At 43.1% G+C, this 27860-nt stretch overlaps 1 protein-coding gene across 1 annotated transcript in view; it reads left to right on the top strand.

Moving 5' to 3' along the window:
• SV2C (synaptic vesicle glycoprotein 2C) overlaps positions 1 to 26586 on the top strand; it is a gene marked incomplete at both ends in the record, with an annotated part of 166343 nt that extends 139757 nt beyond the window's left edge. The window contains 6 exons of the mRNA XM_079702511.1: positions 373 to 461; positions 3338 to 3496; positions 6336 to 6469; positions 7968 to 8171; positions 8642 to 8801; positions 26403 to 26586. Of these exons, the coding sequence (XP_079558637.1) occupies positions 373 to 461; positions 3338 to 3496; positions 6336 to 6469; positions 7968 to 8171; positions 8642 to 8801; positions 26403 to 26586 (930 nt within the window). The remainder of the gene's footprint in view (positions 1 to 372; positions 462 to 3337; positions 3497 to 6335; positions 6470 to 7967; positions 8172 to 8641; positions 8802 to 26402) is intronic.
• Positions 26587 to 27860: the final 1274 nt, after the last annotated feature.

The raw sequence follows: 27860 nt of genomic DNA, 5'->3' as shown, positions 1-27860 counted from the left end.
CCACGAATGGGGTTCTTCCCGCTTCTGCCCAGGACACCCGATTCCTAGAGTAGGACCAGGTAATAGGATCCCCTTGGGATTAGCGGGGTTACCAAGACATTCCCTCTTTGGGGAGGGAAGGTATTAGGCAAGGAGTCCTGGCAGTGATGGGGTACACGGATGTCTTGAGTTACTTTGTCCATTGGAAGCTGATAAATAAAAATTCCAGAAACCAAAAATTTGGTTTCCTATAGCCTTTAGCTTTTACACTGTAAGTTCAAATGAATCCAGCCCAAAGAAAACTCAACATTTTTTATAATTTGTTGGAGGGGGGTGGGAAATGCAGTTGACTAGGTAACTGCCTAAGAAAACTAACTCTCTAATATTTCACAGATTTGGTTGACTTTTATGAGCTGTTTCACCTACCCAGTCCGGGACAATACCATAAAGCTTACGATTGTTTGGTTCACGCTGTCCTTTGGGTAAGTGATACCTAAATTCTTGGTGAGTGAAATCTTTAAATTTCCACACTGTAACTCCCAACCACGCTGCTTTTTTTCTTATGCTGTTTGATGCTGTTAACCTCTTTGAAAGAATTTTTAAAAAATTTTCCATTTGCTGGCAATTACAGTTTTTATCACCCAGTCATTTAATTTATGCTGTCATAAAGCGGGGGTGGCAAAACCAACAGTGTCTGGAAAGTTCGATAAGCCCGTGAATGGTTTGCCCCCATAATTTCTCCACCCTCCTCTCCTCACTGGCGCGGCCCCAGCTCACCGGCCTCTTTGCTCTTCCTCAGATGTGTCAGGACTTTCTTGAACATGTTCCATCTCGGGCCTTAGTCCTGCCCCCAGACATGGCCTGGCTCATTTCCTCTCCTCCTTTGAGTCTTTCCTGGTGTGTCACCTTCTCAATGATACCTCCCGAAGCACCTTCTTAAAAACTGCAGCCCCTCAGTACTCCCAGTCCCCTTCTCAGCTTTATTATTCCCCATCGTACCTTCTATCATCTTCTAATAGACAAAAAGCTTTTCCATTCTTTAAAGAATAAAGAAAGCTCTGTCTTCCTCCTCTGGAAGCTCTGTGAGAACAGGGATTTTAAACTGTTTTGCTCACGGATATATGGCCCTGGCACATAATAAGTGCTCAATAAATAAAACCACCCTATATGTGTTGTAAGAAAAGAGGAGGTAGGGAGAACATTTCAGAATTTTAGTTGCAAATGGTTGACATACTCACTTTAGAATATGTGTATACAACTCAATTTTTGCCTAATTTGTTGTTTTTTAAAGGCAGGTAGGTGATACCCTACACTTTCAGGTCAATAGGCTCTGGTAGAGCCCAATATTTATGCTGCAAGTTCCATGTCTTAACATCCCTAACTGAAAACCAGTGAGTGATCGCAGATGACCAGCCTCTCCCAGTGCTGTGAGTTGTAGTAAAGGGAGAGACCAGAAAGGTAGGGGTTGTTCTGCTGTGTGACTTGGGGACACTACCAGTTTTAGTTCCTTATTTCTAAATTGACAGGGTTGACTTAGAACACGTAAAGTAACTCCCACTCAAGTTCTAAAAAAACCATTGATCTATGAAGGAAGAGAGGGCTGAAAATTAACGAGTATTAAATGCCTACTATGGGGCTTCCCTTGTGGTGCAGTGGTTTAAGAATCCGCCTGCCAATGCAGGGGACACAGGTTCGGGAAGATCCCACATGCCGCGGAGCAACTAAGCCCGTGCACCACAACTACTGAGCCTGCACTGTAAAGCCCGTGAGCCACAACTACTGCGCCCACACAGCACAGCTACTGAGCCCGTGCGCCTAGAGCCCGTGCTCCACAACAAGAGAAGCCACCGCAATGAGAAGCCCTTGCACCGCAACGAAGAGTAGCCCCCGCTCGACTCAACTAGAGAAAGCCTGCGCACAGCAGCGAAGACCCCACACAGCTAAAAATAAATAAATAAAATAAATAAATTTATTTTTAAAAAAAACCAACTTCGTCTTTTGAGTACTCGCTATGTGCTAGGTACTTGGCATTCCATTTAATCCAAGCAACTACCCAGGAAGGTGGGTACTATCATCATTCCGATATTAGAGATGGGGGGATAACTGAGGCTTTTATAACTTGCCCAAGATCACACAGCTGGTAACTTTCAAGGCCAGGATTCAAACCTAGCATATCTACCTGCAAAAGTTATGCTCATGACCACTTCTTTCCCTGTGTAGCTCAATGTAACTAGGGATAAACTAGAGCAGTGGTTCTCAAACTTGAGTGTGCATCAGAAGAGTTACACGAAGGACTCCATCCCACAGTTTCTGATTCAGCAGGTGTGGATGAGGCCTGAGAGTCTGCATTTCTAACAAGTTCCCGGGTGATGTTGATGCTGCTGGTCCAGGGACTGTGCTTTGGGTGGGAACCACCAGTTTAGAGCAGCATTGTCCAGTAAAAATATAATGTCAGCCACATGTGTCATTTTAAATGTTCTGGCAGCCACATTTAAAGAAAAAAAAGGAAAAGGAAACAGGTGAAACAAATTTTAATAACATATTATTTCACTCATTTTGTCCAAAATATTATCATTCTGACATTTAATCAATATGAAATGATTAACAACTTAATTTTACATTTTTTTCCCCATAAATATTCAAATCTGGTGTTTCATACTCATGGCACGTCTCATTCAGACTGGTCACATTTAACTGCTCAGTAACCACATGTGGTTAGTGGCTGCTGTTATGAAGGTCACAGCAGTATGACCGAGCTGTAAGCTGTTAGAATAACACACTAGAGGCAAGAGACAGAAAGTGGACAATAACGTGGCTTTTCCAATGAATAACTTAAATGGCCTTTTTCCCAGCCTTGACCTTCTTTGAGCGTGGGCTGTGCCCCCAGGCTAGCAGTACCATAGTAGTGTAGGAACCAAGAAAGTTTGTCCATTAATAAAGAGGTCATTCTTTAAGGGCCCTCACAGTCTGGGGACCCCAGGAGTTTGTAGCTCCAGACTAGGAGATGGGGTTCTTCAGTGCAGCCTACGGGAATGAGAAAAACATCAGGGCCAGGATGCCATGTGCTGGTGTACAACGGGGTTCTTACACATGTCTCTTCCCAAAGGAAGGGTTCAGGAATTACAGACCTGGGGTTCTCCAGGGAAACCCAGGCCATCCCTCTAGCGTGATTTTTGCAGACTTGTGATGAGGAGGGGCCAGTGAGATTACTGTTTGATGGTTCATAATGCTACAGGGGGTGGGTCCTAATCAGCAGTGCTTCTCCAGAAACCACTACCTCTCTGAAAATGACAGGGAGATGGTCATGGCCGCGAGGGTGTCGGCACCTTTACAAACTCACATTTCTTTGTCTTTGCAGGTACTACGGATTATCCATTTGGTTCCCTGATGTTATTAAACATCTGCAGTCGAATGTGTTGAAAGAAGTAGATGACCTGACAGGAAAATTTTCAAATTTAACTACTAACTTTACAACAGCAAATAAGATTATTACTGGACTGGAATGGGACAATGGCAGGTCCAGAAACTTTTAAATCATTTCACTTCCTACATGGTCTCAAAAATGTATTTCTTATTAGCCTTCACGGCACTAAAATATGAATAGTTTTTTTAGTTTGTACATGTAGTCATTTTCAGACTGAATTTAAATACTTCCAAATGGCCTCTAAAGAAAAGGTATACGTATATCAGTTATCAGTTATAACTACTTCTGAAACTGAGCTGCTTCATATTTATAAAGAAATGGAATTGACTGGTGTGAAAAGAAAATTCAGAGAGGCCTTGGAAAGCAAGCAAAATAAGTTATGGAAGAGAAGAGTGAAGATTATGAGAAAATAAGATAGGTTATAGCATTATTTAACTCAGAGGAAATCTGACCTGTAATCTCATGCCTGTTTTCTATCTCCGGAAAAGGGGACCACTTTTCAGATTTCCTTCCTTCTCCACTATGCTGAATCAAGAATTGGGGTTAAGTTGTACCAGGAAAAGTTTCAATTAGAGAATAGGAATGATTCCCCAAAGTTAAGAGCTTTGAAAATATGGAATAAGTTAGCAAAGGACATTTTTGAGTATGGAGTCTGAAACGCCTCTTGATGAAGAGAGAGAAGTGACTCCAAAGGTGGTTGTGGTTTATTTTTTCAGAGAGGGAAAGGGGTAGACAGGGTCCTCATTTCTACCCATTATTTGTTATCTGAGCAAATAATTGCTGGTATGAGTTCCTGTTGGTTTACATCATTCTTAGGAAATTCTCCCAGTTTTAAAATTAAAGTAAAACTCTAAAAAAATAAATGATCAAAGTTTCCCTGGGCAAAAACTAGTTTGGAAAGATGAAAAATAATTCTGTGGGATGCTTAGGATTTGTGTAATGAAAAGGAGAGTTACCAACCAGGAGATAATTGTTTGGATCAGCAATTCAGTGAGGGGTCTAATCCATGTAGGATGACCTTCACTCTCCCACATAAAAGACTGACTTGAATCTGTACTTGCTTCTCCGCAGAAACTTTAGAGTCAAGTGCTCTATAATTCCAGCATGAAAATTGACTTAATTACTTAAAAGTTATTGTTACTCCATTAGAAATTTCTAATATGTTTGTGCCCCTGACAGTCATATTTTTAATAAAAAGTTCTAAGCTGGATATTCAGTCATCACGGAGAAATTTTTTACTTTGGCAATGTAATGATTAATAATTTTAATAGTATTAAAATCCTTCTAAAACATATACATTTATTTTAGAAGGCGATAGAAAATTTTTTTTTGTCTTTCAGGGAAATTTGAAATACCACTAGCTAACTTATTTTTTAAAAATAGTTTTCCTATTCAACATTCTAAAATGGCGATTCTTTATATACTGATAAGGAATGACCTCCGAAGTAGACGCCGAGGAGAACGAAGCAAGGTGTAGAATAGTGTCCTGCTTGCTAGCGCCCTGTATACAGAATGCTCCCGGAAGAGCATACGAGAAACTGACAACAGTGGTTATCCCTGGGAAAAAGAACTAGGTGGCTTGAGGATGGGAGACAAAAGACTTACTATTTCCTTTTTCAACATTTTGAGTTTTGCACCACGTGTACTCTGTGCATATAGTATCCATTAAAAAAAATTGTTTCCCCTTTCTAAATTCAGTTTCACTTCAGAAAATTAGTGATCTTCTTAAAATGTGCCATTATTTACCCTCCTTTAGTAGATAGATTTATGGCTTAGATGGTTTTACTCTGGACTCCTAGAGTAAGGGTTGAAATAAGATTGTTTTTTGAGGAGGTTGGTCTCATAGGCACTTAATGCCTTTTGAGCAGACAAATGCAGTCCGACATTAGGGTGAGGATGATTTTCAGAGTACTCGATAGTGAATTGCTTTTAAGTCAGCTCACTTGCCTAGGAGGATCAGTCCCTTTCTGCTCTCATAAGAGTGGTATTTGGTGTAATAACTTCTTCCCCAGGTGAATAAGCATTTTCCTCTCGGTGACTGGCTAAGTATACATTCATAGTCTCTTAATAAATTACCGAGACACATTGATGAATATGTATCCATGTCTCCCAAGAGTCCTTATCAACACTGAATATCTGAGCCATAGACTCTTCTAAGATGTTAGGCTCATTGTGACTATTATCATCTCCCCCTTCCCCTTTACATCACCTAGAAATGGATCTGAGCAAGTTTCATCATTCTACACATTTCAAAAAATAAGCAGGGCTATGGTCATTCTACTTGGTACCTCTTGAGTACCAAGATGAGAAAAAAAATTAAAAATGAGAAAAAAGTATTCTTGAAAATGACTGTAAGCTATGAGTTCCTTGACCCCCAAGACAATCATTCCTCACATAAATAATTCTCCCATCCTCTCTTCAAGATAATTGGAAGTCTCTACACTAGAATGAAGAAGCTTTGGGTTTTCAGCTTGGGAAATAGACTTTCATTAAAAGTGAGCATGGCAGCACATCCTCAAGTTAGAGCTATTAGCCCCAAATAGAGAATTTTCAAATAAAAGCATGTGTGAAGGAACAAGAGGATAGGATTGAAAAATAAAGAATCAATAGCCACAAGTAATCTCCAAACTCAATACCTTCAACTCTATACCCTACAAAAACTTTTACCAACATTGCCAAAAGCTAAATGAAGTTATTTTGAATGCCATCTCTTCTTCTGGTAGAAAATAATATTGGTGAGCAATGAGATAGCCAAAGGACAGGCCACATGAGGAAAAAGGGGAAAAGCTAGGAGCTTAGAAAATCCAGAAGCCAATGTCCTTTATAATTAAGAGAGTCCATAGTGGGACCTCACATCTCTAAATCTGTTTGACTTAGCTTTCAACTCTGATAGACACAATCATCAATATGAATCTTTTTGTGTGTTGGGCAGATTCGAAGGGATCAGGCTCAAATCCATAATTTTCAAAGATTCGGTTTTTAAGTCCTGCACCTTTGAGGATGTGACTTCAGTCAACACCTACTTCAAGAACTGCATGTTTATTAATACTGTTTTTAACAACACAGGTAGGTGTGCCCCTTAACCCTGCCTGGGGCCTCTTCACGGGTCCTAGTTCTTGGCAGAAATGTGATACTCATTTGGTGATAGGCGTGGGCATAGGCTTAAGGGGGAAGTGAAGGTTGAAGTACAAATAAACGGACTCCATCAGGTTGGATCAAAGTTGAGCTTGTATTGACTGTCTTTGTCACATGTAATGCAGATGGAGCTTGCTGAGTTCAAAGTTGGAAATACAAAATCCTTTGGTGAATAATTTTTAAAGCAAAGAATTAACCTGTGGTTTGTTTGCTTTGATAATCCTGATTTCAAAATCTGGTGTTAGCTTAAGTGAGCATGCCTGAACTACACATCTACAGAGATGGATGAAACATGCTCAATCGGATACAGTCTTTTAGTCCAGTCCATTTAATGGAGGCTGGAAAACTCGCCAGGGAAAAAGAGGAAGGGCAACAAACTTTGACTGAACACCTACTACGTGCTGGTTCCTACCTCAGGTTATTAGACACTCATTATCTTGTTTAATTTTCACAATAGCTGAGGCTTAGAACAATGCAGTAATTTGGCCACAGTTGTAGAACTAGTAACAGCTGCCATAACAGGCTCATCTGATTGCAAAGCCCAAGCCTTGCCACCGACACACATTGGTCTGTCTGTCCCATGAGTCCAGAATAACAGCCTGACACTGGCAGGAGGATCTGCTCCACCCTGTTGCCAGTCCTGCCTTCTTGGTGATCAGACAGGAGCCAGCTCTGCCTAGCTCCAAGTGAGAGTGGAGTCAGGGGTCTCGGGGTTTGTTTAAACAGTGCTCTCACTGTCTTCCAGCCCATTCAACCTCAGAAGCCCAGCTTTTTAGGCACATCTTGTTCAGCTAGGACAACAGCCGTTTTGATTCTCACTGCCTTTTAGCAGAGCCCAGCATCCTCTGCAGATACCCCTTTTGGCTAGATCCAAGTTCAAGAAAAAAAAAATCAGCAGCAGATGCTGGTGACCTTCCAATGAGGCTGACTCAGGTTCCTCGGTGGGTTCCTGCCCTTGAGCCTTCTCTTATAAATTCAGCCTCAAGGACCCAAGGAAAGTCCTGTTCCTTCTCATTGCCTCCGAGCCCTATAAAATGGCAGTAGTAAGGCCGATTCATACACATTTGGAAACAAATTATTTTTGTAATTGTAGTATGGAAGCTTTAGTACTCTAATGATAGTCCTTATGTAACATGATAATTAGAACAAAGGAATATCATAAAGGAGTAAGCAATCATGTAATTAGCAATGACCAACCATAAGAAATCAGAGGATAAGTGGACTCTTTAGTTTATCCCTTTATTCAACAGAAGTGTTCCTTCCTTCAGCTACTTCATAATGTGGGGTCCTAGACTAGATCCTGTGCTTTGGCCAGACCCGGAAGCCCTCAAGGAGCTTACAATACCATGGTTTTTTTCTGAAATCTCGGCAGGCTTTCGGTGTGTGACTCTCGTGCACCAGTGTAAGTTGCCGTTTTTTGTGTCCACAGATTTTGAGCCGTATAAATTCATTAACTGCGAATTTCAAAACTGCACATTTGTGCACAACAAGACAGGATGCCACATTACCTTTGAAGATGACTATGGTGCCTACTGGGTTTATTTTGTCAACTTCCTGGGGACATTGGCAGTGTTGCCAGGGAACATCGTGTCTGCTCTCCTAATGGACAGAATCGGGCGCTTAACGATGCTAGGTATGTGCTTGGTTTCATGTAAAATACAAGAGCTGCCCTTGCAATCTAGAGGGAGCCTGTCTCCTGCTATACTCCCTACGCCCCTAGGATGTGCATCCCACAGAGATGAGGAGAAATCCCTTAAGACCTTTCATTAGGACTAAATTTTAGTAAAATATGTCTAATTACATCTCATTTGAACAGCTTCTGTGAGTTAACAGACTGAAAAACGAATTATGTGTGACTAATGTCTATTTTTCTACTTACATAGCTGAGTGATTCATGATGTGTATTTCATGCTTGCTGTGTTCAGAAGGTAGTTAGAGACGCAAACCTTATATGCAAGTAAACACACTTGTACCTGAGCTTTATGAACCCAGGCTGTGGCTTCCTCTTGGGATTCAGTTTTGCTGTGATATCTCAAAGACCTGAGGGTCCTTGCTCTACTAAGATGACAGGAAACGTCCCAGCCGTGTCTGCTTTGTTGGCAGGTGGCTCTATGGTGCTTTCGGGGATCAGCTGTTTCTTCCTTTGGTTTGGCACCAGTGAATCCATGATGATAGGCATGCTGTGTCTGTACAATGGGTTGACCATCTCGGCCTGGAACTCTCTTGATGTGGTCACTGTGGAACTGTACCCTACAGATCGGAGGTATGTTGAAATGGCCCTCCAGCAAGAGGTTCTCTGAGCCCCATAGGACCACTGAAAAGTCAGAGAAAACAAGCCAAACTGTCATTTCCCCCCAAAAGCGAAAATCCAAAAAAAAAATTCTGGCTTATGAAGTTGTAGGCTCTACTCATATCTTTCATTTATTCTTTATTTTTTAATAAGGCAAAACATTATTTCTTCCACATTGACTATTACACTTAGTATCATAAAAATGTTATTACTTTGAAAACAGTTTGTAGATTAGTTTCTCAATTTGAAAACATTCCTGGGGTTACATGATGATTGCTGAGAAGGGACAATCATAAGTTAAATGCTAAATAATTACAATGTAAATTGTTCCCAATTTTTATAGCTAGACTATATTTACAGCTAGATATTTTTATAGCAATGCATTCATGTACTATGTAGTTAAATATATAGTCAATATTAGTATTAAATATATATACTAAATATTATAATTATATTTAACTATCATGTGGTATGGGAAAATCAGGTTTGCCTGGGAACTATGAAGGCTTTTCAGTATACGTATGGATATTTATATTTAAGTCATTAGACAAGGTAAGGCATTGAAGTTCTTTTTTTACCTAACTTTTTTTGAAGTATAGTTGAAGTACAATATTATATATGTTTCAAATGTACAACATAGTGATTTACAATTTTTAAAGGTTATACTCCATTTATAGTTATCATAAGATATTGGCTATATTCCATGTGTTATACAATATGTCCTTGTAGCTTATTTATTTTATACATCTACTCATCTCTTTTAAAAAGAAAATGTAGGGGAATATAGTTGCTAGCCGGAGTTACTAGGGCAATGAAACCAGTGAAGGAATTTAATTGTGTTCATGACTTAGCTTGCTGGCTAACAGTATGAGGAAGCAGTAATGAAACAGGGAGGGATGGGCTGTAAGAGCCTCTCCAGGGGCTTCCCTGGTGGTGCAGTGGCTAAGAATCAGCCTGCCAATGCAGGGGACATGAGTTCAAACCCTGGTCCGGGAAGATCCCACATGCCATGGAACAGCTAAGCCCATGTGCCACAGCTATTGAGCCTGCGCTCTAGAGCCCACGTGCCACAACTACTGAGCCTGTGTGCCACAACTACTGAAGCCCACACTCCTAGAGCCCGTACTCCACAACAAGAGAAGCCACCGCAATGAGAAACCCGTGCAATGCAACGAAGAGTAGCCCCCGCTCGCCGCAACTAGAGAAAGCCCGAGCGCAGCAACAAAAACCTAACACAGCCAAAAATAAATAAAATAAATAAATTTCAAATAATGCATGCAAAACAATACATGTTTTAAATAATAATAATAATAATAATGCTTACAAAAAAAAAAAAAAAGGAGCCTCTCTGGGCCCCTTATCAGGCCTGAGAGGGTTCTTACCTTACATTTGCAAGTATCTACATGAGCTCTGCATTAAGGCACCACAAAGAGGTCTCTGGAACATATCTCTTTACCTTCCTGGTCTGTTGAAGGAAAGCCCAACATATTTCCAGTGACCAAAAAAAGACAGCTATTGGAAAAAAATTATGCATCTGTTCCCAAAATGAAGACACAGAGATTTTGCACCTCATATTATAAAAAGGGATAGAAGGTAGGGCTTTGGGGTGGATCTTCAGCAGCTGACTCATGAAAAGAATAGAAACCCAGTTTTGCCATTTGACATGAGTGAAGACAAATGGTCTTTGCCTTCTTTCATTTTGTGTACACTCAGTCACCATGGAGGCCCTCTTTGCTAGAGGATGGAGTCAGCATTCTCTGGATTTTGAGATGGAGGAGGATTTTTTCTAGGACAATGCAGAGACATTTGGGATATCAATTTTCAACTGATCCTGAGTCCTCCTTTTGTTTATTGGCCCCAGTGGGTACATTCTCTGCATACCCAGACTCTCTAACTTATATTTCTTCTTCATGAACACCTATTACTGAGCTTACAGGAACCCTATAGGTACTCCAGTATCCATCTCCCTGCTGAGTATCTGGAACTCTTATGGATGTCTGCTTATCAGATATTCTAATTAGTAACCTCCTGTTGATGACTTATGCTCTGAAAGGAACCATACAACCCATAACTGTCATCTCCTCCCTTCTTTCAACAAACATTAGTTCTCTTCTGTGGGCAAGCTCCTGGGATGGGTGTCACGGGACTAGGATGCTGCCAAAACAAGATTAAGACTCTGCAGCTTGCTTGCCTTCTCATCCTGCAAACTGGGCCCAGGTGTAGACCAAACTAGACATTTAAAAAAGCCCCTCAATGTTAAAGCAAGGCTATGTCATAGGCTGTAACCTTTTTATTTTACATTGTAAAATCTTGATACTATTTGAGATGAATCAGCTGCTTATCCCTCTGCCACAGGAATGGAAGAATGAGTATTCTCCTGTGGCAAAAACCTGGCTTAAAAACAAAACGCCACAAATCAGGTGGGTCTGTCCATGAGAAACATGGACCTGCTGTGTTTCTGTTGTCGGAAAGGTTAAACATCAAGCAAGATAAAAACAGAAATTGCCCTGTGTATTAGCTCAGATCCTCTGAGAAGCAGGGACAAGATGGGATTAAACATGCACAGATTTTTGTTAGAGGAAATGTGGGTTATGAGAGAAAATGGGGAGGGAGGTATAATCTGGCTGCAGTGCAAGCCTGAGCCCCATGGAGGAGCAAGGAAGGAAGGCCAGTTGAGTAGAAGTGTCCCAGACCACCAGCAAGCAGTCTCAGGAAGGTTTGGCATGGCTGTGACAAAGTCAGCTTCAGAGGAGTCCCACCTGTCCCAGGCACCAGCCTGCCGTAGTATTCCTCTTACGTTCAGTTTGCTGCTGCTGGAGCAGCAAAACATGGTGATGCATTTCAGAGCATGGCAGCTGGGCCAGGACTCAGAAATTGGCAAGGTGCATCCTCACTTTAGCCACGCTGTTGCTAGCAGATGTTCTCTAGCACTCAAGCTGATGTTACCAGATAACGTACAGGAAGTCACTTCCTTAAGTGATGGAGAGATAACTTACCTGCCAGAGCTGCATCACTAGGGCCATGGTGATTTAGCTAGCACCACCTACTCTGTTTCAGGCTAAAGCCTTCTGTTTCATCTCTGCTGCTTTCCTCTGGGTCACATAGGAGGACTCCCCTGACCTCTGGCTCAGCTTTTAGAAGAAAACCCCAACTGTTTTTGTGTATAGGTACCCTATGGCCTCTTCTCCCCGTGGAAGCAGAATAGAATACATCCTGACAAGAATTTTGGTTATAGGGTGTGATTTTTTCATACTAGAACTTTAGCACTGCCAACTCCTTGCCCAGTTTCTAGAATCTGTCCTTAATGATCACTTACTAGGACACTCTGATTCCAGGCCCCAAACTAAAAAGTAGCCTCTTGAGCTATTCAACAGCCAACTCCTATCAAAATCCCAGAGAACATGATTATATTGGGGGGACATAACTTACCATATAATCTAAATGCTATGAAAGTTGTAACACTTGAAAGCCACATTTGTCAACCACAGTACGGACTTGACCTTTAATGTTATACTCTTGGCTTGCATTTACCGTGAAAGCACGAGTGAGGCCAGGATGTTTCCCATCGTAGCGCACCTTTCCTCTCTGTAGAGCCCACCACCTGATCTGCAGCGAGTTCCAGGACCTGCTCTGGGGAGCTGCTTTGTCTCTTCACTTCACATGATAAAAATTAGTAATTCCTCACATTTGCTTCCCTGCTGTGAGGTCAAGAGGCAGAGTGCCTATGTCGGTGTTGCGTCTCCATGGTCCAGGTATTTGCTTCGCTTCTCCTCATCCTGGTTTGCACTCTTGCATTCCTATTTTATTAATTTTGTCTTTTTTTTTTTTTTTTTTTTGCGGTACGCGGGCCTCTCACTGTTGTGGCCTCTCCCGTTGCGGAGCACAGGCTCTGGATGCGCAGGCTCAGCGGCCATGGCTCACGGGCCCAGCAGCTCCGTGGCATGTGGGATCTTCCCACGAACCCGTGTCCCCTGCATCGGCAGGTGGACTCTCAACCACTGCGCCACCAGGGAAGCCCTAATTTTGTCTTTTCTAAGCTACCCTAAATCGTTTCATAAAGAGGCAGGAAAATTTGAAATTAAAATTGTATGTACTTATTGAGCAGCACTTTTCTGTGCCTGAAAAATGAAGCAGAACAGCCACTGCTAACACGTTTTGTAAGGAAAAGCTCGTGTTTTTTTTCCTTCACACTCAGTTCTTGACTTTTGGCCACGAAATATGGAGGGTTTTTTCCCCCATACCAAGCAATTCTCTAATTCCCAGTAGACACCAACTGGATGTTCTAAAATTTCACTCAGTTCTGACACGATCTACCTGGAGACAGCATCAGATCCCACAGGTTAAGGACTCAGTTCCCACAAGAGTGCCCCCCTTCAGACACCAAACACAAGTCAGGTTATCACCTATACATCTGACCAACCAGCTATACATTGGAATTCTCTCTACCCCCTCCCTGGGTTTGATTACTTGCCAGAATGGCTCACAGAACTCAGGGAAACATTTCCTTGTGTTTACCAATTTATTTTAAGAGGTTACAACTCAGGAACAGCCAGACAGAAGAGATGCATACATAGGGCAAGGTAACGGAAGAAGGAGCACAGAGCTTTGTGCCCCATCCAGGTATGCCACCCTCCTGGTACTTCCGTGTAGTCACCAACCTGGAAGTTCATCAAATCTTGTTGTTCGAAAGTTTTTATAGAACTTAATCTCCAGCCCTGTGCCCCCCATTCCCAGTGCCAACCTCTAATCGCTTGCTCTTTCTGGTAATGTTGCTGAAACTCGGCCTCTGTGCACCAGTGCCAAGTTGAATCTCAGAGACAGAGTTTTGGGTGAAGTAGCAAAGAATAGCTTTATTGCTTTGCCAGGCAAAGGGGGACACACTGGGCTCGTGCCCTCAAAACTGTGTGTCCCAACCCAGGAGGATCTGGTGAGTTTCATAGCAGTGGTTCAAGGGTGGAGTTGCTGATAAATATCAGGGTGTGTGCAAGGCCTGCATTCCTTTAATCTGGCCTAAGGTGGTCTCCTGATGAGATTCTGGGGTTCTCAAGGTTATCAAACTGTGACCTCCTCTCTGGAATGAAGAATGCTTCGTCAAATAGTTCCACATCTTCCATTTGTTGGGGGTTTTAGTTCTGCAGAAGAGCTCAAAGATATTGTTATATGTATCCCTTGAGGCGGAACCAGGATCCTATCCCAAGGCTGCACTATTGTTTCTTGGCTGTTCCTCCCTAGTCTCAGCATCCCCTCCCCTCCCTGACTAGCAACTGTTTGAATCTGCCCTTTGGGACTTAGGGAGGCCTCATGGAGGCTGGAGTCTATTCCCTACAAACAAGGAAAGGCTTCCATCCCAGAAGCCCCACAGGGTCCTGCTTGGTTTCATTTACAGATCACCACAACAGACATAATAGTAATGGAAACATTTGAAATATTGTGAGAATTACCAAATTATGACAAAGAGACAGGGAGTGAGCAAATGCTGTTGGGAAAATGATGCTGATAGACGTGCTAGACCCAGGGTTGCCACAAATGGTCAATTTGTAAAAAACACAATATCTTCCAAGTATAATAAAATGAAGTGCAATAAAATGAGGTATGCCTGCACATAGGGTGAGGTCCAGAAGGCTCCCAAGTACAGGAGCCTATGTCATCCTGGAGTTGGGGGGCACACCACCCTGCTGGCATGTGGATGCGTTCACCAATCTGGAAGCTCTCCAGATTTATGGAGGTTTCATTATGTAGACATGACTGATTAAATCATTGGCTGCTGCTGATTGAACTCAATCTCCAGCCTCTCTCCCCTCCCTGAGGTGAGGGTGGGATAGGCTGAAAGTTCCAACCCTCTAATCACATGGTTAGTTTTTCTGGAGACCAACCCCCATCTAGAAACCATCTAGGAGCCCCTCACATTCAAGAAGTTGAATGAATCCCAAACATGTTAAGCCAAAGAAATCCACACCAAGACAAAGAAAAAAATCTTGAAAGCAGCCAGAGGCAACACTTTACCTATAGGGAAAAACAGTTAGATTGCTAGATTCCCCCACTCTAAAAATGTTGCACCTGTTTTTAGAATTGCAATGGTGATATGTAATTTTCTTTTATTATGCAGAAAAGCCAAGATTTTAAAGACGGATAAAACTCAGTGTTAACTGGAGTGGGTGAGGGTGAAATTACTGCTCAGAGACTGTTGTGGGAATTCTGTGTTTTTTCTCATTCTGTTTGAGCTCTTCCTGGTTATTTGGATGATAAGTGATATTCAATTGAAAGCAGTCATTTTCATATTATGTTCTGAGACTTCTGATCTTATTTAAGCCTTTGGTTTTGGTTGGCATTCTCAGACATCTCTCTGGGAGGGGAAGGGGTGCACTGCCCCATTATTGCCAGGTGGAGATAGATGTCCAGGTTACGACTCAGCCTCCATTGACAGCCAAGAAAGGGTGTCCTTATTCCTGCTGCACAGCGGTGGGAGTCCAGGCTCCCCTCAAGATAACCAATACCATGGAGGGGAAGCAGGGACAAACTCATTACTGGCCAGCAGGGATGAAAATCCCAGCTTCCTACTTAGCCTTCCCCGACCACCCCAATGGTGATGTTGAGGCCCCTCATTACAGGTTCACGAGGATGGAAGTCTAGGTTCTCCACTTGGCCTTTGCTGGTGTGGCTGGCAGTTGGGTTACACTTTTTTCCAGTATTTGGTTGGAGAAGCGAGGTTGTTGTCTAAATGTTTTCTGTCTTGCTAGGCTGCCTCTATCCTGGTCCTTTGGGTAGAGAGAGCAGGCTCTGGTTGGGGTGTTATTGAAATCTGTACCTGTTGGTATTTCCTTTTGCCAGCTTCGTCAGTTCCAAGTCTCAGATGTATGAGGCAAAAAGAAAATTCAGGAAGTCACCATTCCCCAGGTCCCCAGCTGCTCTGCCTTTTTTCTTTATCTTCCAGAGTCTTCTTAGGTTTGTTTTATAACGTCCAGGACTTTTAGCTGTATTTAGTAGGAAAAATAAGAAAAGTATGTCTACTCCATCTCAATATGACTTTTAATATTGTTCATTTATTTACGCAACAACTTTTTTGGAGTGCCTGTGATACAACCATGAATAAGCCATTCGTGGTCATTACTTTCATGGAGCTTAAGGACAAGTGAACGTCAGGCACAACACAGTGTGGTCAGGGTTATTGTGGGCAAAGGACATGGTGTTCTGAAAGCAGAAGAAAGGGTTCCTTAGAAGGAGTGATATCTGAGCTGAGACTTGAAGGAACATATATACAACCATTCTGTTTTTCACTTTCAATGAAGTATTCAGTAAATTACATGAGATATTTAGTACTTTATTATGAAATAGGCTTTGTGTTAGATGATTTTGTTCAACCGCAGGCTAATGTATGTGTTCTGAGCACATTTAAGGGACGCTGGGCTAAGCTATGACGTTCAGTAGGGGTATTAAATGCATTTCTGACTTATGATACATTCAACTTATGATGGGTTTGGAGGGATGTAACTCATAGTAAGTCAAGGAAGATCTCTAGAGGCAGCACATGCTCTGGTTCATTTTGGTTCTGAGTTCTAGCCTGCGTGTCCTTCTGCATCCAGGCAGTGACTTCCTGCTGGGAGCTCCCCGGCTCACACTTCCTATCTCCATATGGCCCAGAGCCATTCTTACCCCTCCTCTATGGAGCTCAGGGCAAGGAGCCCCCACCTTGTAAGTGATGAAACCGAGGCTGTCCCCACTGGCCACCAACTCTGCACGGAATCCCTCAGCCCTGCAGGCCTGTCTCACGGGGATTCTTCCAGCAACCTGCTCCTGCCTTTCTCTGGCCACTGGCCTCCTTCTTCCTACCCCCACCCCCCGCCCTTACACATGCCCAGTTTCAGATATGACCTCAGAAAGGAAGAGAAAATAAACCCCTGATTGTTCCCACCTGCTGTTCCCTGCTCATCCTGGGCAGCTGCTGCTGTCACCCAGTGCTCTGGGTTGGTCCTCTTCCTTGATGAGCTAAAATTAAAACATCTGCCCAGAATTAACCAACCTAAGCCCCTCCCCTTAGGACTGTGTTTGTTTAGACAGAGAAGTTCCCCATTCCTTCCGGGAGCTCAGACCTGAAGTTCTTTAATCCTGGATCTCTTACGGGCCAGCTGTGTGACCTCAGGAAGACCACTCAGCGTAACTGTGCCTCAGTTGTTTGAGATATAAAATGAAGAGATTCTACATCTGTGCCCATGAAGATAAAGACCTCACTTATTGTTTAAAGATTTTGAGATGAAGGAATCTTTGATTCAGTCATCTTTTCTAACCAACCTACACTCCATCCATTTCCCTTTGCCCTGCTTTCTTTTTTTTAGAGCCCATATCATTATATATGTTTATATTTTATGTGACTTGAGTCACTTTGGCCATTCAGCAAATGTCAGATCATTTTTGTCTCTGGCAGTTAGAAGTGGAAAGTGGGGGGCAGTATATGGCCCTTCACCCACCACCTCACCCCCAGGGGATGTATTAAATGGCAGCAAATCCTAACAAATGTGCAAATGGCCACAAAAACAGTCCTACAGCCCGTTCTTGACTCCAGGGAAGTCCATCTCTCTGCCCTTGCCTGAAAGGGCCATGGACATCATGACATGCTGACAGCAGGACCACCAGACTTGGGGCTGGTCAGGCAGCAGAGTATGCCTGTAAGTGTCAGAGTCCAGGACCAGTGGGCTCTAGAGTCTGGAATCTGGACCAAGGGTACCATTTCACCAGGTTGCGGGGCTTGGAGGATGCTTGTCCATCCATCGTGCTAAGGGCAGAACATTCCAGTCAACTGCATACCAAGCACTCATATCACCAATGAAAACTGATCTCCATGTTCATTAACAAACCTTCTCATGTAGATTTCTAAAATGATAGTTAAAGCCCTAAGGAATCACCTCTGGCCTGTTAATTCCTGATTAACATGTTTTAAATTCTATGGGTATAGAGACAACTTCTCTTTATACTGATGTACTTTTAAAGCAAATTACCTCCTAGACCATATGATGATAGGATGTTAAGGTGTACATTTGTTTACTGTCTGTCACCCACTAGAATGTGAGCTCCTTGAGAGCAGGACTTTGTTTTCCTTATTCACTACCAAGACTCCAGATGAATGGATGATAGATGAAAAGATAGAAAGATGGAAAAAAAGATGCTTTTTACAATCTGGCTGGTTATGGGCGATAGTCTTCCTCCCTGTGTGGGGTCTGGCTCCCTACTCTCCAGGCTAAGCTAGTTGGACCAGTTGTGAGTTAGGGAGCATTCCTGTTCAATTCTCCCCGTCTGCCCTTCTGTGTCCCTCTTCCACTTTGTCCATCCACGGCCTGTGCCCTCCAGAGCCTGCAACTGTCAGCTCCCCCTTCCCCATTCGGCACTGCCTGTTGGAAACATCTTCTTCCTCTCCTCCTGCTTCTCCATCAGCAATGTGGAGGAAACCTGAATTCAGGTATGGCCGCTACCAGAAAACAGCTGGGTAACTTTAGATTAGTCCTTGAACCTTTCTGGAGCTTGGTGTTCTCATGTGAGAAATGAATGGGTGAGTCAGGCACAGTGCTGAGTATTCAGATTATCTCATTTAACCTTATTTAATCCTCTCTCCAACCCTACAAGGGTAGGTAGTTTTATTCCATTTTCAAGTGAGGAAAAGGAGCCACAGAGGGGGGAAAGTAACTTGCCCTGGATCCCTTAGCATCAAACCCCGATGTAATGACCCTTCCGTGCGGCTCCCAGAACGGGCATACCTAGTCTGTGACATATAGAACCATCCCAGTAGGTCTGGGGTGGGCCTCTGGGAATCAGTTTCCAAGAAGCTCACACAGCTGGGATATACAGCCGTGTCCATCAACCATGGCCTTAGATGAACTCCAGGTTGCCTCCCAGGGCTCACTTTCATTCTGTCATCATTTACCCTGGCCCAGGGACTCACTTCCTAGCGAGGTTTATCAGATAAGTGATAAGACACAAAGGCTTCCATTCTGACCTGAATATATTTGCATTTCAACAGGAACAAGAAATAGGATGACCCTTGATGGTTGTGGGGAGGGAGGGAGATAGAAGCCCACTTTGGGCCCGGGGATTCCTATGGGCTCAAAACTGCAGGTAAGTCCTCCACTTGTTTGTGAGTGAGAAAAGCCCTGCTTGCAGGATGCCATCTTCCCAAATTAAGGGGGACACACACAGACCACACACCCATACTCACTGCTTAGATGAGACAAATTTTCTCTTCCTTTGAAGACCAGAAAGCAATTGAATTCAGTCTGTCCTGATTTCAGAATGTGAAACTAGGGATTTTTCCTCCACAAAAGCAAGACAATAGTCTGGCATCAATAAATAAACATGGACCAACTAATGTCCACTAAAATGCTCATTACATTTGGGATTAGCAGATATAAACTACTATATATAAAACAGATAAACAACAAGGTCCTACTGTAGAGCACAGGGAGCTGTACTCAATATACTGTAATAAACCATAATGGAAAAGAATATGAAAAACAGGCTTTGCTTGTGGCACAGTAGTTAAGAATCCACTTGCTAATTCAGGGGACACGGGTTCGATCCCTGGTCCGGGATGATCCCACATGCCACTGAGCAACTAAGCCCATGCACCACAATTACTGAGCCCTGCAATGAGAAGCCCGTGCACCACAACGAAGATCCAATGCAGCCATAAATAAATAAGAATATGAAAAAGAATATGTATATATATGTATAACTGAATCACTTTGCTGTATACCAGAAACTAACACAACATTGTAAATCAACTATACTTCAGTTTTCTTAAAAAATGCCCATTACTGGGCCTCCCTGGTGGCACAGTGGTTGAGAGTCCGCCTGCCAATGCAGGGGACACGGGTTCATGCCCCGGTCCGGGAGGATCCCATATGCCGCGGAGCGGCTGGGCCCGTGAGCCATGGCCGCTGAGCCTGCGCATCCGGAGCCTGTGCTCCGCAGCGGGAGAGGCCACAACAGTGAGAGGCCCGCGTACCGCAAAAAAAAAAAAAAAAAAAAAAATGCCCATTACTTATCGTATATTAACGCATATATGTGGAACCTAGAAAAATGGTACAGATGAACCGTTTGCAGGGCAGAAATTGAGACACAGATGTAGAGAACAGAAGTATGGACACCAAGGGAGGAAAGTGGTGGGGGCAGGGTGGTGGTGGGATGATTTGGGAGATTGGGATTGACTTATATACACTAATATGTATAAAATAGATAACTAATAAGAACCTGCTGTATGAAAAAAATAAAATTCAAGAAAAAGATATAAAGATTTGAATAGTAAAATTAACAATGTTGATTTAAAAAACTACCCATTACAGAAATATACTTCCAATGTATTTTGAAGATATCAGAAAATTCCTTAGTTCATTCCACAAGTATCCTGTTCATCCCTGTGCCAGCCCTGAAGCAAGTTGCGATGAGTGAATGTAAAAGGCTACACAGCCCCACCCCAGAGATGTGGCCAGGATCTAAATAAAGCTAAACCCTGACAGGAGAGCCTTGCGGTTGGTACAAGCCAACCCTTAGGAGGGGAGCAGGAAGGAGGTCTGGTCCAGCAGGGAGAGTTTTCACGGCTGCCCAGAGTCCAACCAAGAGTTGGAAGAAAAGGAAATGAGGGAGCTTAGGTGAGAAACTGCCTCGAGTGAAAATGAGCTGTGCAAAGTTGAGTAAATAAGACAGCAGGCCCAGGGAGGGGAAAGAAAAGAGGTTGGGCGAAGCCTTTGGAGTGAATTCGTCTCCTGTGGGCCTCGGTGTGCCTGGTTGCCCTCGGTCTCCCCACACCGTATGGTGAACATTTTCCCTTGGCTGTGTTGTACTGCGTGATATTCCCTAATGAACACAGCCAAACAAAGGAGGTCCTATATATGAAGGTGTTCACGGCAATCTCATTTATGTTCCTCCAAATTTAGAAAGCTCTAATTATCCAATGGTATGGTTACAGAAATAATGGTTATGTGCTAAATCATTTCGTTTTAAACAAAACGCAAACAAAGGGCTTCCCTGGTGACGCAGTGGTTGAGAGTCCGCCTGCTGATGCAGGGGACACGGGTTCGTGCCCCGGTCCGGGAAGATCCCACATGCAGCGGAGTGGCTGGGCCCGTGAGCCATGGCCGCTGGGCCTGCGCGTCCAGAGCCTGTGCTCCGCAGCGGGAGAGGCCACAACAGTGAGAGGCCTGCGTACCGCAAAAAAAAAAAAAAAAAAAAGAAAAGAAAAAAAAAACGCAAACAGCTTTGGGAATGATTGGGGGGAAAGCAGAAAGCAAAGTTGTAGAAATCCTGTGATTTGAAAAAATATAGATATGATTGGAAGCACACTAAAGGAAATTCAGAACTGAAAACCATTTGTTGGAGGGCTGGAGTGGATGTTTTGCTTTTGTAATTTCGTTTCGTATATAACAGTAAATCAAAATCAATTCAAAGTGTAGGTATTTCTGGGAGAATTGCAGAGTGCTCAGCCCTGGATACCCCTTAGACTCACACAGTGCTTCTAAAAAATACCAATGCCTCGACTCCCAGTAGAGCAGTAAAGTCAGAATTTCTGGGAGCGTGGCCCTAGGCATTGGTATAACCACATCACTGTGTTTTAAAAGCTCCACAAGTGGTGTTTTGCACACGGCTGGGTGAGGCTGTGGTTACACATGTCTGCACCCTAGTTCAACCAGGTTGCTATTCTAACCCCAAGTTGAGAACAGCTGCAGGAGGAAATGGGAAACTTGTGTGGGGACTGGAGGGAGGTAGGTCATTTGGCACTCAAGAAGGTTTTGGAGAAGATGTCTAAGGTACACCTGAGTGGGGTACCACAGAGATACTTTAGAGAGATGTGAGGGTATTTTGAGAGCCAGAGAACACCTTTGTCCACATTCCATCCTCACCTGCAAGCTCTTCCTATTCCTTCAAGACCAATTCTATTCTCATCCTTCCCCTCTGAGAAGCCTTTCTTCAACTGTCCCCACCCACAGCGGGAGATCACTTCACATCCTCTATGCCCCCGTAGTAGCCTGTGGGTATCTTTATTAATGCACTTAGCATGTTGTGTTATCATGATCTCTCTGCACTTATCTTAGTGTAAAAGGAGACTTCATCTTATTAATCTTGGGGTCCCTGGTGCCTAGTGCAGTGTTAGGCACATAATAGATGCTTAATGAATGATTGTTAATAAGTAAATAAATGCATAGGAGAATGTGTATTAGAACCATATTAAGAACCAATTTGCTTATTAGACAAATATTCAAGGGGTTTCTAGTGCTCTCAGCATTGTAGTCCAATTGCTCAGATGGATTCAGTGTTAAAATAGCTTTTTTAGATTAATCTGGGAAGCTAGCCATCATTTGTATTATTGTTTCTATGAGAAAAATTAAATTCATTCTGTGTTTTAAATAGCCAACTCCCAGATGAATCTTTAGATCACATGTATTTCTGATTTTAGGACTGCCTGTACTTTCCAAAATGTCCCATGCTAAAGTAACTTCTGCCAATGACTTAACTGAGTTGTCTGGAAAAAGTTCATTTCCAGAGCTTAGACTAGACCAAAAGAATGCTCACACTTTACCCTTTAACAGGTAAATTCCATGAGCTGAGTCTGGATCTACACTCTACACAATTTCAGGCCTTTTCAAAATGTAACATTTAATTTTTTCCCCTAATTTCATCAGCCGATGGGGCAGATATTTCAGCTAGTGTTTAAAAACAATGGCCAACACCAGCATGGTGTGTACCATGTGCCAGGCGTTGTCTAAGTGCTGCCATTATTCAGTGACCCTTTCGTCTTCCCAGGAGCTGCAAAAAAACCTAGGGCTGACCCTGCATTGAAGTCAGAAAAACCAAATAAGAAAGAGGCTGGATGTGAAGGCAAAACTATCCTCACTATCCAGAATGGAGTCTCCTTTTCCTGGCCACCAATTTTTTTTTAATTTTTATTTATTTTTTTTATTTTTGGCTGCATTGGGTCTTCGTTGCTGTATGTGGGCTTTCTCTAGTTGCAACGAACGGGGGCTACTCTTCGTTGCAGTGTGTGGGCTTCTCATTGCGGTGGCTTCTCCTGTTGTGGAGCACAGGCTCTAGGCACACGGGCTTCAGTAGTTGTGGCGCATGGGCTTAGTACTTGTGGCTCGCGGGCTCTAGAGCACAGGCTCAGTAGTTGTGGTGCACGGGCTCAGTTGCTCCGCGGCATGTGGGATCTTCCTGGACCAGGGCTCGATCCCGTGTCCCCTGCATTAGCAGGTGGATTCTTAACCACTGGGCTACCAGGGAAGCCCTCCTGGCTACCAATTAAAGTATAAAACGATATAAACGCACTAGAACCCACTGCATTGTGAAGGCCCTGGGGAAGAAGCCACAGTGCAGCTGTGGTGAGGGTATGCTCTGGTGGCCCCATCCCCCATCAGCTGAGCCTAAGCACTGCAGCAAGCCAGCTGCCTGCACCAGCATCAGAGGGAGTTAATGGTGCAGGGAGAATGACCACCTTAATGGAATGGGGAACAGGGCTGCTGCAGTCACAGGGTACTGTTGGGAAAAGAATTTCCCTTTAAAAGCTTTCAATAAATAGGTTCGGCAAGAATTGAAAACAAAGGATTCTGGCTGGAGACGTAGGGGAACAAGGGATGGAACTTGTAAAAAGACAACAGATTATTGCATTCTTCCTCTTGGGTGCTTGTTGGTTAAGAGAAGACAGAGAACATCTTTGGTCTGGAAAAAAAATGCAGTAGCTTTTCCTACTGCTGGGAAGTCAGTAAGTCCATTCGGGCTCTGCCAGCTCTGAGCTCTCCACCCTCCAAGGCCTTGATGAGGACAAAGTGACTTGTGCTTAGGATGTCTGCAGAAGTTCATGACCTTCCTTTAAATAAGAGCAAGGGAATAAATGAGCTAAAAGCTTGTTTACTGATAAACAGATAACCCCAAGGGAGAACCACTTTGAGAAGAATTTTTCTAATACAGCTGTGTCTCCTGTGTGTAGAAAATCACACCCTCCAGCTTCAACTATTTGAAGAAATAATTTACTTATCCAAGGAAAGGACAGTCATGTTTTCTGGAATGCCCACACTAATTTAAGGAGGCTATGTGCTTTGTAGCCACACCAGATTATTATCTGAAGAACTGCCTCTGCTTGATAAATGAAAACGGAGATTCTTAAGAAATTAGAATTTGATCATATTTTTTAGCGGCTTCAGACACCAGATGTTCCTGATGCATCTCTCTTAGTGCTGCTTGGAGATCTCTATTCTAACAGTCGTCTATTCCTGTTATAGTTTCGGTAATGAAAGGCGATAACTGCCTGTATTTTATACCCTGTTCTGAGTTGTACCAGAGGTTTATAGCTTGGCAAAATATGGTTATTTTAACCCAGATGTAAATTCCTCATGGCTCATTCTGAAGTTTTGTCATCAAGAGACTTCTTCATACAGAATGTTTCCCTTTTGCTTATCAGCAACATACACTCTAGCCATTTTCCCCAGAACAGTACAGCTTATCTCACTACCATAAGATGCATTGGGTAATTTATGACTCTAGAATCTAGAAACTAAAATGTAGTTTAAAAAAAGTGAAAGAAGCCAATCTGAATAGGCTACATACTATATAATTTGAATTATATAACATTCTGGAAAAGGTGAAACTATGGAGATAGTAAAAGGATCTGTGGCTGCCAGGATTTTTAGGGCCGTGAAACTGTTATTCTGTATGATGCTATAATGGTGGATACATGTCATTATACATTTGTCAAAGCCCATAGAATACACAACACAGTGAACCCTGACATAAACTATGGACTTTAGTTCACAGTAATATATTAATATTGGCTCGTCAATTGTAGCAAATGTGCCATACTAAGATGTTAATAATAGGGGTGGAAGGTGAGGGGCTATATGGAAATTCTCTCTTCTTTTCACTCAATTTTTTGGAGCCCAAAAACTGCTCAAAAAAAGTCTTTTAATTAAAAAAAAAAAATAGACAGTTTGGCCTCCTGGCCTGTCCATGGAGGTGGGGGAGGGGTTGATGATGATGTCATTCTGCTTAAGTCTTCTATGGTACCCAGTGTGTAACCTCAAGCAATTCATTTGAAAATAGTTATCAGTACATTAAATCTCCTTATCTTTCTGGTGGTTGTTGCTATTACTAGTCACTTTCTTTAAAAACAAACCAAAAAGAAGAGGAAGAATACAAAATGAGCTTACCCTCTTCTCAAGAAGTTCCTGTTTTTCTCCATCAGAGATTCTGTTACACCCCTTCCAAGATCCAAACAGCTGGCAACTTTGCAACACTGCAGAGGCCACTTACTTGACTTTCTAGGTGTCTTGGCCAAAAAAGAAAGGCAATGCTTACTGTTGTTTCTTAGGTCTGTTCTCACCAGCAAAATCAATGGCTCGGTTCCTACAGCACAGGAAGGGTGCTTGGGGTGCTTATTCCTTTCTTATGGTATGGGAAGGGGAATGGCTGGATAATACCCACTGTAAATATCTACACATTGTAGAAAATATCACTAGGAATAGCATACGTCGTGAAGAGTAGTTGTTCTGACTGGCCAAAGGAAAACCTACACTAAACAAATTTACAAATCAATCAAAGAAAGATGTGTACTAAGTACTGCATTTTACGGTGTATAAAATGCATTTCCCTCTGGAGGGGGATAAAGGTATCCAACAGTTAACCCTGCATTCAATGTGCCTTTATTACACACGTATACCCAGTGACGGGCAAGAAACAGGGAGCGGGCATAAAGACAGAGGAAATTCGTATTATCTCATGATGTCAGCAGTATCGGTACCCTTATGAACAAAATTAAATTTCTTGCCTGCAAAACCACAGTAAAATTACATTCAATACCCATAAAGATAGTAAAATTTTTCTTTTCCAAACAATGTCTTAAGAAATGAGATGTGTCTTATTTATATACCACCTGCACATATTATATGTCAGCAGAGTTAAACAAGATCTTCTATGGGCCTACAATCTGATTTCGTCTGTAACATTGTCTTGGGCTTGATTTCCCACCTAGGACTCTGGTGAGGGTGTAAGAAATGTGTCACTGGCTCATTGGTGGCCACCCAGCTCAGGGTTCAGTTTCTGCCCGCTACCAAAAACATCTGGGACAAGAGTATGATAGTTCACTTCCATGGTACCAGAACGATGCAAGTACAACTCAGTCATGCCTGATTTTCTCTGAAAGTTCCACGCACTTTAAGTATTTAAAACCTCACACACGAATTAAGCTAAGAGGAAAAAGGGAGTAAAAAGTAAAATTTAAAGAAATACATCGTCATACATTTTAATTTAATGTCACTTTTCTGATTCCCTGAAATGTCCTTTCTCGTTCTCTTCACGATAAACTCATGGGCAGAATAAGAATCAGTCGAGGTGGCAAGAAAGTCAACAGAGGGCTGAAGGCACAATACCAACAGCTGGGGTTCTCTACTTGCAAATGTGCTGACAAATATTTGATTACTTGCTCTAAGGACATACAAAACGGTCTACTTGAAGATCTTTGAAAATTATCCTAGAAGACATTTGTGTCTAAAGTTGGACTCTTGGAAGACACTTTCTCAACCTTGTCCATATCTCTGTCCTTTGCAGGGCAACAGGCTTTGGCTTCTTGAATGCACTGTGCAAAGCAGCGGCCGTCCTCGGAAACTTAATATTCGGCTCCCTGGTCAGCATCACCAAAGCAATCCCCATCCTGCTGGCCTCCACCGTGCTCGTGTGTGGAGGACTGGTGGGGTTGCGCCTGCCTGACACACGAACCCAGGTCCTGATGTAATGGAAAAAAAAGCCATCCATCCTGTGTTTCTTTCTGCTGCCCCTTGTCAACTCTCTCGACTGACTCAAGGCTCCAGCTTTTTCAGATATAGAAAAGCGGTCAAATATCAAAACACTTGATTCTTGCTGCGACTAAAATTTAGATGCGTACCATCTCGCCCCTTAAGTGTGATTTTGCAGTTTGTTTGTTTGTTTTCATGCATCGTTGTCTTTCCTGTGATGCTACTGCCTCCCAGAAATCAGTGGAAGGATTTTTTAAACGTGCTGGTCAGCCGGGCCTTCCTGAGATTCCGCTCACTGAAGGTTCAGAAGCTAAGAAGAGGACTGGGCTGTTCTAAGAAATAGATCCTGCTGCTAATTCAACATTCACGGGAAAGATAAGTTGGCGTATTATCGCATTTGTGCTGAGGAGAGGGATTCTTTTTTTTTTTTTTCAAACAGAGTGATATTTCCTGTTTACTTAGAAAAGGACACCCAGCAATTCTTGCTGTTACAGCAGGGCCTTTCAAAAAAAATAAAACCACCACGTGACACCAAACAGAGCTGGGTGGGGCTCTTTCAGGCTTGACAGTTAACGTGACTGTCTCTGTTGACAAGAAAAATAGGGGCTCTGCTGTTGGCAGCAAAGATCTCTGAGCTGCATGAGTAAGACTTCTGCCAGAAAGCCCCCGGTGAAACTTCTGAAAAGTACGAGGAAAAGGGCCTGTAATTATGTCTGTGACTGCGGCATGTGGTTCAGAATACTAGAAAGTCAGAGCTCAGGGAGATCGTGGACCGACATTCATCCCCACCCGCCACCGCACCCCCAGCTGCCACTGACCTTGCCAGGTAGGCAGATTCAAGGGGAAAAAGCCACTTTCTAACTGGGTCTGCCCACCTGATTCTGCCCTTTACCCAAACTCTCTCGTCTAGAGAATTGTCAGTCATCTGAGTGGTTGTAAATTGAAAATGAGGAAGAAAGTCACACCTAAATCCGTTTGTAAATGCCAAATGATACCTCGAGGGGACCGGTTTCCTGAGGGACGGTACCCCTGGGGAGTTGACATTGGACTTCCTACTAGCAATGCGCATGGCTTGGCTAGGCCGGTGCACTGGTCGGTGTGTTCCTGGCTGCTGCCTCTGTGTGAAATCACAGCCTGCTGTGCTCCAAGGGGCCCTCGGGCAGACAAGGGCAGCATCTCCTGGTGGGTCTGGCTGCTCGTGTTACCTCTGGAGTCTGCCTGGGCCTGAAGAGAGAGGTCGGCGGGACATTCCCACGGCTGTCAGCTCTGTGAC

Source organism: Hyperoodon ampullatus (assembly GCF_949752795.1).
Source record: "Hyperoodon ampullatus genome assembly, chromosome: 4".
Lineage (NCBI taxonomy): Eukaryota > Metazoa > Chordata > Mammalia > Artiodactyla > Ziphiidae > Hyperoodon > Hyperoodon ampullatus.
Note: the sequence above shows the minus strand (reverse complement) of the source record. Positions and strands in the feature narration are given on the sequence as shown.